This window comes from Lissotriton vulgaris, chromosome 11 (genome assembly GCF_964263255.1).
Source record: "Lissotriton vulgaris chromosome 11, aLisVul1.2, whole genome shotgun sequence".
Taxonomy (NCBI): domain Eukaryota; kingdom Metazoa; phylum Chordata; class Amphibia; order Caudata; family Salamandridae; genus Lissotriton; species Lissotriton vulgaris.
In genome coordinates this window covers 171318000-171330902 of record NC_141699.1, presented here as the reverse complement: position 1 = coordinate 171330902, position 12903 = coordinate 171318000, and the positions used below count along the sequence as shown (strand labels likewise).

The 12903-nt window shown below is 46.4% G+C and overlaps 1 protein-coding gene across 1 annotated transcript in view; it reads right to left on the bottom strand.

Moving 5' to 3' along the window:
• ALDH2 (aldehyde dehydrogenase 2 family member) overlaps window positions 1-12903 on the bottom strand; it is a 186333-nt gene that overhangs the window by 88650 nt on the left and 84780 nt on the right. Inside the window, exons 3-4 of the mRNA XM_086943067.1 lie at window positions 11985-12125; window positions 251-330 (exon numbers count right to left, since the gene is read on the bottom strand). Coding sequence (XP_086799193.1) covers window positions 251-330; window positions 11985-12125 — 221 coding nt within the window. The remainder of the gene's footprint in view (window positions 1-250; window positions 331-11984; window positions 12126-12903) is intronic.

Below are 12903 nucleotides of genomic sequence, written 5' to 3'. Positions count from 1 at the left end.
CCGTAGCAGTTAGGCCAACTCCTCCCCCTTCAAGTCTTGCTAGATCTTGGTTTCACAGTCCAGTGAACTTTGTGTGGGTTGAGGTCATTATGAAGTTAAGCAGTCTCAACTGATAGTTTATTATCAAAACGACATTCCAATTTACATATTCTCTTCTTGCAGCAGCTTAATGATCAAGAGACATGAGTGTATCCAACAAAACACTTTTTTCCAGGTTAAATTAACATTTGTGAAAATGTATTTCACATACCTTAAACATTTTATTGTCATCGGCAGATCCACTGCATATGATATTGTAAAAGGTTTTCCATTATCCAATGTTTCCAGAGTCTATAAAAAAAAAAAAAACACCATGATATTGTCCACAACAAAAGCGGATAGCATGCATTGTTCTTATAAGATCTTCCTTCAAATTCGCTATTCCATTCTAATATCTAACATGTGTAGGACTAAAACCCTTGACTGGGTATCCGCGCACTATTGACAGCCTCATAACAATAAAGATACATGGTTTCATAGCTTTAGAATATTTCCAAATGTGAACCATTTTGCAAATCCACCAGTACTGTTCCCCCCCCCCTTTCCAGAAGTACTCATTTAACCTGTATCTATTGTGTCACTGCTCTAGTTCTCCTATCCTTATGTTAAATCCTTCGGAAACATCCACGATCCAAAAACTAGACCTTTCCCAAAACAAATAGAGAAAATGCTGTCTCACTATCGCCCGACTGGCTGTTGAGGTCGAGTTCAGTTGGCAGACTCGAAAGGGTCTAAAATATCTGTTGCAACACACGAGTGGAGCACTCAAGACATAGGAGACATTTCTGGATTATGTACCAGGTAGACATGATTTGCAAAAGATGGCAGAGGCTAGACTGGAGAGGAAAAGCCAACGTTTAGGAAGTGCACGAATTGCAGAAAAATAATTTCAAAAGCCATCCAAAGAGCAACCAGAGCTGGTGCTCATATGGCACGCTGCTTTATGCCAACTGCAAAGCAACAATTCAACAACTGTTAGGAAGGTCCTACACTCCACTGCAAAATCTGTATAGGACGACGTCGTTATGGTATTTATAAACTATGTGACAGCTCCTAACCTTGTGAGGTGGGTGCTTTATAAAGTTTTGACTGGAGGTTTCGGGAAGGCTAGGAAGAGGAGTTCAAGGTGGGGAGAGTGAAAGCAGTACAATCTCCCAGTTCAATGGACATTCCAATACCCATGCTTCACACAGAAACATTAGAGGTATCCTCAGGCAAGCCGACCTCCTACAGTTATTTATGGAATCTGGATTCTTCCTTGTGCAGTAGCATTCAATTGCTGTAGAGTCAGAGCCATCACAATGTTCTGGTTTATCAGCTTTAACCCCACATAAAAGAGCCACTGAATACAAAACCGGACCAGGAGCTTCTTTTCGTGAGAGACACGTGTTAGTGTTATACAAAGCTTCACTGGTCAAATTGGACACACACCAAGAATTACCGGCTGAGAGTGTTTTAGTCAGATGGTGCAATTGGCTTTATTAAACGGAAACTAAAACCATAGCCTACTAAGATTGAGTTGTGACCAGGGCCAGGCAAAATATCATAAGACACTGCTTGCAAGCTTCAAACGCGAAACTAAATCTATAAACCATACTAAGTATTGAATACAACAGTTCGGACAGACAGGAAAGGTTAAAAAAAAATGTAAAAAGCAAAGAACAAACTGAGGCGAGTGGGACAGAGGGAACAAGCAGACAGACAGGAGGGACTCTGATCGAACCATTGCCCGGCACTGAGACCAGGCACCTAAAGCAGACCGAGAAAAGTGGAGAAATTGAACGCATCACAGGTTAGACTGAGCACAGGGAAACATGCAGTTTCACTTTTAACATTGTTTTCAGCAATATCCTTAGTCCAATATTTCATAGTGCTTTGATGACGACTAACACCAGACAAACCTTTGTAAACTGGTAGAAACTGTTCTGGAAAGAAACGCAGAGAATTGCAGAGATTGTTAGTCTCCCTCAGCCTTCCACCGGACACTCGTGGCATAGTTGTGTAGTCAATTTTTTAATCCGGCCAGGAAGGGAACTGAAAATTTGGGATGTGCAACAGTGGGAAAGCATCGGAGGTTACAATCACTGGAGAGTAACTGTTCCTAAGAGAAAAGCAGGCCTATTAGGTCGCTGAAAGAACTCTTTTAAAGGGTAGGTTGGATATGATAATCTCAGAGGGGGAATTCCTCCTTGTTGAAGAAGCGCCCTCACACACCCAAGTGGATGTCATGCTTCATTGGGCGTGCCTCCTCGTGGGGTGGCGCTGCTGTCCCAAGGCCCCGTGACAGGGCTCTTTAGAGATCTTTTGGAGGCATGCCACAGTGGTGAGAGCGGGTTTGTGGAGAGTGAGGCGAGTGAGTTAAAAATACCGCACTGGTACCCTTTGAAAGCTTTATTCAGGGATCCGTGTGGTATGGTTAAAAACTGGAGCCAAGAAGAATACTCTTGCTCCAAGTCAAAAGTGTGAGTATTTTCCTTCTGCTAATCTTGGCGCTAGCAGTGATGAAAGTTAGTGCTTCTAGGTGGACATGTTTCACGCCTCTAGATATCCCTAGTGGATCCTATGGCGTTTCTTCAGGACCGTGTAAAGTGTACGGAGTGAAGTACGGTGGTCTCAGACGGCAACACTCGGTACACCCTGTAATACCTATATTCAGGTGTGGTCATGGCGACTAGGCACCAGCAAATCATATCCAACCAACCCTTTAGAGTCCCTTTCACCAGTCCTTTCTGCAGCCTAATAGGCCTGCTTTTCTCTTAGGAAGAGTTACCTTCCAGTGATTGTAACGTTAACTTTGGGAGCCCGGGTACTGGTCCTTTCTTTCCATTTGCTCCTAGTCACCCCTCTTTTCTGTGTGTCTTTAAGCATCAGAGGTGTCATCACACAACAATCAAATGCAGCAGTATGACAAAATGAGTGAGACTCTAACCTGAAAGGTCCGCATGGGGGTCTAGGGTCTTTTATTTATGTGAGTCTCTACGCAATGCATCCCTGTCTTCCTTCCATCAATACTTCTCTGGATCCTGAATCTTTTAAGTCATTTGTCACAATGTATATACTTAGTTTTTTGCTTTAGCCTTTTTAGGTTTCGACTGCACAGCGCTTGCCTAGTGTTGTGAAATCTCTTGCATTTAATAGATCTTAAAAAAGGGGCTCTTATCAGTTCCCATTTCCGAATTACTGTGTTCATTCGCTGTTGTGTGGAACTTCATTTAACTTCCCCTGGCTGCACACATTTGAGACTTCTACGTAAAGCTCATAACGCTGTTTAAGCCCCATTCTCTGTCAAGATAAGATCTTTGCACAGAAAAAGCAGACCGTTTCTCCTGCTCGCTTTTTGCTCACTTCGCTTTGTCTCTCCTTTCCTCTTCTGTCTCTACCACTCTTTGGGCTCTTGTGCCCTGTTGGGTTAATTGTTGCGTCTGGGCTAGTTGCTTGTTTGTTACGAAGGTGGGCTTAAGGGTCTTGCCTCCCCACAGGACCAGCTGCTATTACATTCTGCACCATGGAACGCGGCCGTCCCCTCGTGGGTTGTAGGCGCAACGCTGTGTACAATCTAACTTTCTGCATAGATTCCTAGCAAAGTTAACACAGTTCTTGTTCACGCGGCCGGCCCTTGATAGGGTTGTAGGCTTACCACTGTGTATCCAACACTCCTGTGGGGTGTGTTTCACAGAAAATAAAAAAAAGGATTTGAAACAAAAGCGATACCTCTTTAACAAGTCATCACCCAAATAATAAAAAAGTAGTGTGCAAGCAGAGAACAGAGAAATGAAAAGTGCGTCCGCCATTGTTGAAGGCAAACGCGGTAATACGAATAAAATAGTGCTTAGCCGCTAATTAAGAGACACTGTCTCCAGTCGCAAGTAAAAGATCAAATCCCGGTGGGCAGGGCCAAAAGTGGACAGGGAGGCAACCCTCAGTGTAATGATTGCCTCTGGTGCAATTACACTGCGTTTTGCATCATCCATGACGCAAAAACACGCACCAATCAAAATTGGAGGCGGAGCCGCAACACGACTTATGGAATAGTATCGATTCCAAGAAGCCCTCGCATGGCAAGAGCGGCGCATGGGCTGCTTTCGTCAGGCCGAGACCTAAAAAGCAGCTTATTAATCAGATAAGCATTGGTAAATGCATTAGGTTTTGCCTATCATGTTTGTGTGCTATTTGTACATATTTGTACCTATTCTGTTTCTTGCTTGCTCATTTTTATGTCTAACTTGTTTGCTATTTGTACAGCACTCTGATACCTGGACGGGTCCTGTTTGCGCCATATAAAACTCCTCCCACAAACAAACCGACAAACTTTGTATATCTCTATGCCAGAGAGAAGAAAATCACGGATTTAACCTGGTTTAAAAACTTTAGTACGTTGGTAGAGTTCAACTTTGCACAGCAAGTGCATGGTTACAAGAAAGATTACCATACTACGTGGCATCTGTCTCACCGGATTAAAGCCTTAGGACAGAGCACCTTCATCTTTGTACCTGAACTAGTCTTGAAGGCACCCACGCTCCTTCTACCACCACCACAAAATGGTTATAAAATTATAACTGCAGAAGTTACAGAGAGTGCTTTCCACCCTCACAGTGGTGAAGCGACAGAATTAAGTGGCTTTGATGACCTACTACAGATAAGAAAACAAGTTACTTACCTGTAACTTTGGTTCCCCAGTATTGGTAACTTTCATAGATTCCCATGCTTTGTATCATTCCCCGTCGTCGGAATGGGAGCCTCGGTAAATAATAAAAAACTATAGTAGTAAGCACAAAGTGAAAAATAGGCCTAGGCCTCATCTCATTTTGTAGCTTATCCACCTCTTTTTGTAAAAGAGACCAAATTTCTGCAGCAGCCAATCAGAGCAGCCTCACCCCATAGAACCTTCCTGAGAGAAGCTCAGAGCCTCAGATTTTCGTAGCCGTTGTATACAGCTATCCACCAAGATCAGAAGAGTGAGCTTTCCCAGGGGAGGCGGGTGGGCGCATGGGAATCTATGAAAGTTACCAATACTGGGGAACCAAAGTTACAGGTAAGTAACTTGTTTTCTTGCCCCAGTATTGGAACTTTCATAGATTCCCATGCTTTGTATCAGAGTACCTAGCAGTAAAGAAAAACATATTTTGCCATACCTGAACCTGAAAATGTGACACATATCTGTAAACAGCAGAACACATAGGATCATGAAATATGACAATAATGCAGTATACAAAATATGCAATAGGAAGGCGGGAAAGAAGGAAAGCTCACCGACTTATTGGAAAAGATTCCTCAGGACTGCTTGGCCCACTGCTGCATCCTCCTTCACAGAAGAATCCAGACAATAGTGGCGGGTAAAGGTGTGGACACTGCTCCATGTTGCCGCCCTGCAAATGTCCGAGAGGGACACCTGCGAATAACGCCGCAGAGGAAGCCATGGATCTGGTAGAGTGAGCACGAACTGCTCGCTGCAGAGGTTTCCCAGCCGCCTGGTGACAAAATTGTATAGCACTGGAAATCCAACGGGAAATACAAGCCTTAGAAACTGCACAACCTTTGCGTGGAGCACTGAAGGAAACAAAGAGCTGTGAAGATTTCCTGAAATGCTTCGTCCGCTCCAGGTAGAATTTCAGGCATCTGTGAATGTCCAGAGAGTGCAAAGTTCTTTCCGCAGGTGAAGAAGGCTTTGGAAAAAATGGTTTCAAGACCACGGGCTCATTCAGGTGGAATTCCGAAGGTACCTTCGGGATAAACTTAGGATTCGTCCGTAGAATCAGCACATTATTCTTAAACTGGAGAAATGGTTCCTCAATCGTGAAAGCCTGGATCTCACTTACTCTGCGAGCCGATGTCAGGGCCAAGAGAAGAGCCACTTTCCAGGAAAGAAACTTAAGGTCAGACTTATGCACAGGTTCAAAAGGGGCTTTCATGAGAGATGACAAAACTAGATTCAAATGCCAGGCCGGAGGTGGCGGCCGGACTGGAGGAAAGACCCTGAACAAACCCTTCAGGAATTGCTTGACAATCCTTGCCGACCATAGGGAAGGACCTGAAGATGAACGTCGGAATCTAGAGATGGCTGCCAGATGGACCTTTATCGAAGATGGAGCCAATCCAGATTTTGCCAGTGAAAGTATGTAAGGCAAGAGTTTGTGCGGAGAAGAAGTATATGGGTGTAAACCTTCCTTCTGGCACCAAACACAGAATCTCTTCCATTTGGCTCGATAGGTCTTGTTGGTACTAGGGGCTCGAGCCTGAGCTAGAATGTCTCTACATTCCCTTGAAAGATCTAAACCCTGGAACTCTCTGAACTCAGGAGCCACGCTGTCAATCGCAGGGACTTCAAGTCCGGATGTAGAACCTGACCGTGAGACATTGTTAGCAAAGTTGGAACAGGATGAAGGAGAACTGGCTGGTCCTGGGAGAGGAGAAGAAGCTCCGAGTACCAAACTTGTCTGGGCCATGCTGGAGCGATCAGAATCATCCTGCACGGTTCCACCTTGAGTTTGCTGATCAACTTCGGAATCAGTGGAATGGGAGGAAAGGCGTAAACAAAGGCGCCTGACCAGGCAATCAAAAGCGCATTCCCCAAGGATTCCCGATGGTGAACCCTGCTTGCGAAGGACAGGCATTTGGCGTTCTGGGGAGTTGCAAACAGGTCGATGGATGGTGTCCCCCATCGAGCAAAGAGTTCCTCCAGAACGGTCTGATCCAGTTCCCACTCGTGAGAGACTGTCCTCTGACGACTCAAAGCGTCCGCCTTGACATTGAGTGTCCCCGCTAGATGTTCCGCAGAGAGGGAGACGTTGTTCTGTATTAACCAATTCCATAGCGTTTGGGCTTCCTTGGAGAGGGTGGAGGATCTTGTGCTACCCTGTTTGTTTATGTAGTGCATGGCCGTAGTGTTGTCCGTACGAACCAGCACTGCCCTGTTTTGAACCCTCGGAAGAAAAGCTTGAAGAGCCAAGCGGATAGCGAGAAGTTCCAGGAGGTTGATATGGAACTTGCGTTGCCCTGGACTCCAGTGACCGCTGACCTTTAGCTCCTGGAGGACCGCTCCCCATCCTTCCATGGAAGCATCCGTTGTTACAATCAGGGGAGATGGAGGCAGGAGGAACGATAAGCCCTTGGAAAGATTGTCTTTTTTCAGCCACCAGCTGCCTGCTTTTCTCATTTCTTTGGTGACGACAACCTTGTCGTCGAAGGATCCTGTGACTTGCCGCCACTGTCTGTCCAGTTGCTCTTGTAGTGGACGCATCCTGAGCCTGCAGTGCGGAACTAAAGGAATGCAAGATGAAATCGATCCGAGAAGTGATTTGTACTTGCGAACTGTCAGTGTCTTTCGAGATTGGAGAAGACGAGCTGAACACATTAGTTTGGTCTGGCGTTCCTCCGATGGAAGGGCTAAGCAGCTGTCCGTGTTCAGGATGGCTCCTAGGAACCTTGCTGATCTGGATGGGTATAGAACCGATTTCTCTCTGTTGAGTCGAAGACCTAGTCGCTCGAACAGATCCTTGCATGTCCGGACTGCACTGGGCGCTTTTTGAACAGATGGAGCTTTCAGCAGCCAATCGTCCAGGTATGGAAACACCTGAATAGCTTGTTTTCTGAGAAAAGCTGCCACGGGAGCTAGAACCTTTGTGAAGATCCGTGGGGCAGACCGGAGACCAAATGGCAGAACCTTGAATTGAAAGTGACTCTTGCCCACTGTAAATCGCAGATATTGCCTGTGAGCTGGATGAATAGGAACGTGGAAGTAGGCGTCCTCCAAATCGAGGGTCGCCATACAATCCCCCGGATTGAGCAGACGAAGGATGTCCTGAAGAGTGACCATCCTGAAGGACAACTTCACGAGATAAGTGTTGAGCTGCCGTAGATCTAAAATTGGACGCCACTTGTCCTTTGTCTTCCGAACCAGGAAGAACCTGGAATAGAACCCTTTCCCCTTCTGCGAAAGGGGTACAGGCTCTACCGCCCCCTTGGTGAAAAGTTGGTGGGCTTCGAGATGAAGGAGCCTGAGATGTTTTGGAGGGAAGGCATCCGGCGCTCTTGTTGGAGGAAGGTCTTGAAACTCCAATGTGTGTCCTTCTCTGACAATCTGGAGGACCCACTGATCCGATGTAATAATCATCCAGTTGTGTAGGCAATGGGAAATCCTGCCCCCCACAGATGTGAATGAGGGAACAGGAACAGTGGAAAGAGCCACCTGGCCGCTATTGTTTCCTGGTGTTGTCTCTCCTTTGCTGCCCCTGACGTCCTTTAGGCTGCTGGCGAGAGAAAGAACCCCTTTGCGAGTACTGTGGTTTATACGTCTGGTTGGACTGAGATCCAGAAGAATAGCGATTTTGATTGCCTCCACGATAAGAAGAAAAACCTCTACCTCTAGCTCCTCTGAAGGGCACCTTACGATACTGCAATGTACCCAAGGACTTAGCTGTATCCGTGTCCTTCTTGATTCCTTGCAGGGCCTCATCGACGTGCTTGCCAAATAGCATCTCACCGTCATATGGTAGATCCAAGATCTTATTCTGCACCTCCTGCCTGAACCATGTGGCCTTTAACCACCCTTGGCGTCGCAGAACCGCCGAGCCGGCTAGTGCTCGGAATGCGGTGGTTGCAATATCCATTGCCACATCAATGACCTCCGAAGAGGCCCGTTCGCCTTCGAGCAAAATCTTCTTCACCTCCTCCTTAGACGAATCCTGCAGTTCGTCTACAAATGGAGCAAGATCGCACCACATTTGTCGATCATAGCGTCCCAGAATCGCTAAGGCATTGGCTGCCCTAACCAGGAGACTGGCCATAGCTGAAAACCTCTTGCCCACATTGTCTAGGCGCCTGCCCTCCTTATCCGGCGGCGTAGTCATCGGCGTAGAAGGATTCTTGGACTTGCTCTGGGCAGCCTGCGAAATGACCGAATCCGGTTTCGGTTGGCCAAGTAAACATGCCGGACTGCCATCCGGTGCCTTATACTTCTTTTCTAGTCTCGGAAGTACCGGGAGGACTGTGGCCGGATTATGCATAGCCTTCAAGCCCTCAGACCAGACATGCTCAATAATTGGGATGGACCTCACTGACTTTCTGAATGGTTCCTTAAAGTCATACAAAAAGCAATCCGATTGAACTGTGGTCACTGGGAGACCAAATCTTTTGGATGCCCTGTCCATTAAGTTGTGAAACCCTCCAACGTCCGCTGGAGGCGAAGTAATATTATCCGGGTCGGTGTTGTCCGGATCTATAGGGTCAGCAGTATTCCATTGCGCCTGGTGATCTTGATCAGGATCCGCTTGCTGGTCTGCATCTGAAGACGCAGCGTCATCATCATCAGTATCTTGCACCTGTACTACCTCTTGAGGGCGCACTTCCAGCGCAGTGGCACGCTCTCTTGGGGGCAAAGAATGGTCTGCCACAGGACGTAATGTTTGAGGTGGAGGTGTCGGGGGGCGCACTTGTTGGGCTTCCGAAGGCGCCGGGAAACGTTGCTTGTAGTCCCGCAACATAAGTTGTAAATCCGCCACTAAAGTGGATGGTATTGCCACCATACCCTCAGGTAACGGACGCATAGGTTGTTGTGGAGGCACGTGCCTGGTAGCAGTGCGTTCCTCCTCATAATAATGCTCTGGAGCATAGTGCTGTCGTTCCATCTGCTCCTCTTCAGAGCTAAATTCCTGCACCTTAACCTGAAGGTCAGAAGGGCTATAGGCCTGCCCAAATTCACTGAAAGTCTCTTCCTCAGAGTCATCTTCCAAGAGAAGGGTTGGTGGTAACTTCTGAACCTGGCGAGGAGACGTCATCTCTGGCGTGATCTGTTTTCTTTTCCGCGAAAAAACATGTTTATCCGACATATCCATCGTCGACGAGGTCGTCGTCGACGAGGCCGTCGTCGATGAGGCCGTCGTCGATGGGAAGGTCTTCTGGGTCTGCGACAGTGGAAGTGTAGACATAGATACTGTCTTCGTCGTCGAGGATAGCGTCGTCGACGAGGTGAAGCTCATCGTCGACGATGAAGGTATCGTCGACGGGACCGTCGACGAGCTCGTCGTCATCAACATAGCAACCGGCGTCGTCGACATGGTCGTCGAAGTCGTTCTCGTCGACGACACCGCCGTCGACGGCAGCTTTGCAGACATTGTCGTCGACGTGGAGGTGGTCACCCTCGTCGACGACGAGCAGGATTCCGGAGCCTTGAAAACAGTCGACGGTGTAGGCGTCGACGCAGCCGTCGTCGACGAGCCCGTCGACGAGGCAACCCTGGTAGAGCTGTCCTTTTTAACACTCGTAGACGACGTACCTGGGAGCTTAGTCGTCGACGGTTTCTGCTTCTTGTCTGAAGCGACCTCTTGAGCCGGGGTTGAAGGCTTTTTGACCCCACGATCTTTCTCTGAGGAAGGTGAAGAGACTGTAGAAGCCTTTCTCACCTTTTTTGAGGCCAGTTGTTCCTCAGGCTTACCCTGCCTCTCCTTTTCACCTCGGTGAGGAGATTTTTGGGCAGCCGGCCTGTCGGACCTGTCAGAGGTCCCTGGTAAGGCCTTGTGACGGGACTCGTCTGAAGCAGAAAGGGGGGACCTACCCCTTTTTAGAGACCTTCTGGACGACACCATAGACGAGGAGCCCTCACTGTCCGAAGAGATAATGTCCTTCCGGTCCTTCATCTTCTGAAGCCATGTGAGGAGACGTCCTTCCCTGTCCCTCAAGGTCTTGGCTGAGAAGGATCTGCAAATCGGACAGCCTGTTGGTTTATGGTCCGGATACAAACAGTAGATACAATCCTCATGTTTGTCCTCGACAAACAACCTCTTTTTAGAGCAGGTGGCACAGGCTCTAAAAAGGGCTTTCCTCTCCGACATGCTGAGAAAAAATCCAAGTAGTTGAAGAAAAAACTGAAGAAAACTGAGCAGAGCTCAATGGAGACTCCCTTGCACAACGTGCGGTAGAAAATCTGAGGCTCTGAGCTTCTCTCAGGAAGGTTCTATGGGGTGAGGCTGCTCTGATTGGCTGCTGCAGAAATTTGGTCTCTTTTACAAAAAGAGGTGGATAAGCTACAAAATGAGATGAGGCCTAGGCCTATTTTTCACTTTGTGCTTACTACTATAGTTTTTTATTATTTACCGAGGCTCCCATTCCGACGACGGGGAATGATACAAAGCATGGGAATCTATGAAAGTTCCAATACTGGGGCAAGAGATGTTACTGTCCACTTCCGCATAACCCTTCATGCAGCGACATGGGAAGACATATCTATCCCCAATCTGTCCCCTTCTTTCTCAAGCCAACACAGAGCCCCCCCCCCCCCCCCCACCACTGTTCTCCGCTAGGCATGCTGTATTCTCGTTTTCTCCCGCTGGCCTCAACAGTCATGAGAAGATAAACGTCTGCATGGATTAATTAGAGGGGTACTGGCAATCTCTACAATTCTTTACTTCAGTGCCACAGAGACCAAGCTAGAACTTTTTTCCAATCTGCAAACTTGTCTTCACATTCTAAATGATATCTTAAAGCATTGTGGTACTCTACATTAGATATGTGGTCACTGTTTCGTTGTGAACGAACCCTTGTTACACCTGGATATTCTGTACATTTATTACTCGGACTTCTCTGCAGCCTATCAGGCCTCCCCGCCTATATGCTATCTTCACATAGACAAAAGTCTGGTTTCCAATCAGGGGGGTATGCTCATCTTCTACACCACAATATATCATTTTCATGCAGTCTTCACAACCCACCAAGACACCCATTTCCCAAGACCTCTTCTACTCTCTCCCATGGACTAATATCAAGCTGGGACAATTGTCAACAGTAACACAACCATCACAAAAATCACATAAATTAGGGTAAATGTAACTGTTGTTTTAAGAAAACCATAACAAATGAACAGCAGCCAAGCCTTTAAGGATGTTGTGCACAGGAACATGAAGACATTTATTAGAGCCAATGGAGAGAAAAATAAGGGAGGATAAAATACTCACTGCCAATTGTGTTTTGTCTCTTTCCATCAAGTCTGCCAATCGATTCATCAGCAAACCCCGGTCAGAGGCATCCATTCTTCTCCAGACTGAGCCCAACTCAAAGGCCTCCCTCGCTGCTTTCACTGCCTTGTCCACATCTGCCTGACAATAAATCATTCAACAATTAATAGTCAAACATTATATCAGTACAAATAGCAGAGTCTTCATACGCACTACCAAGCCCACCCTTAGTACAAGTATGAGGGTATTTGGTATAGCAAAGCATTAGCCTAATTCTTAATAAATAACATTTTGCTGAGAAAGTATCATATATGGATGACTCTATAGTCATGTACAAGTAAACCAGGTAAGTCTCTAATCTCCAATAGAAATCATCATATCAGATAGAGTCTCTGGTTTTAAATGCCACTTATTAAAATTCCTCATTGAATGAATCTTCCAGTGCTTCATGTGTACCAATGTTTGCAGATGGTGGGAGTCGGAAATCATTTTTGGCAACCAAGACCTATTTTTCATTATTAGACTTTCATGCATAGCAAAATAAAGAGACGGTCAGAAAAAAGAAACAAAGAAAAAAAGAAAAAACACACACACACACACACACACAGAGGAGAACAGTAACTAAGAGAAAGCAGGGATGAAAACAATTCTATAAAACAGAGTTAGGTTAAGAGACAGGTAATGTAGGGTAGCAGATGAAAAAGGCATGATGTTGAATCAATAACTCTGGCATTTGACGTAGGTGGTGGCGTATCCCAAGACAAAATGTAGACCCAGTACTTACGATTTTTTAAGCACTGGGAGTTCTTCGATATTAAAATAGGGACAATTTAACAAAGTTCTAAAGTAATTTTGTTGAGGGGCAAATTTATCAAATGGATCAAAGCAGACTTGAGCATGGCGCATCAAATGCCCTATC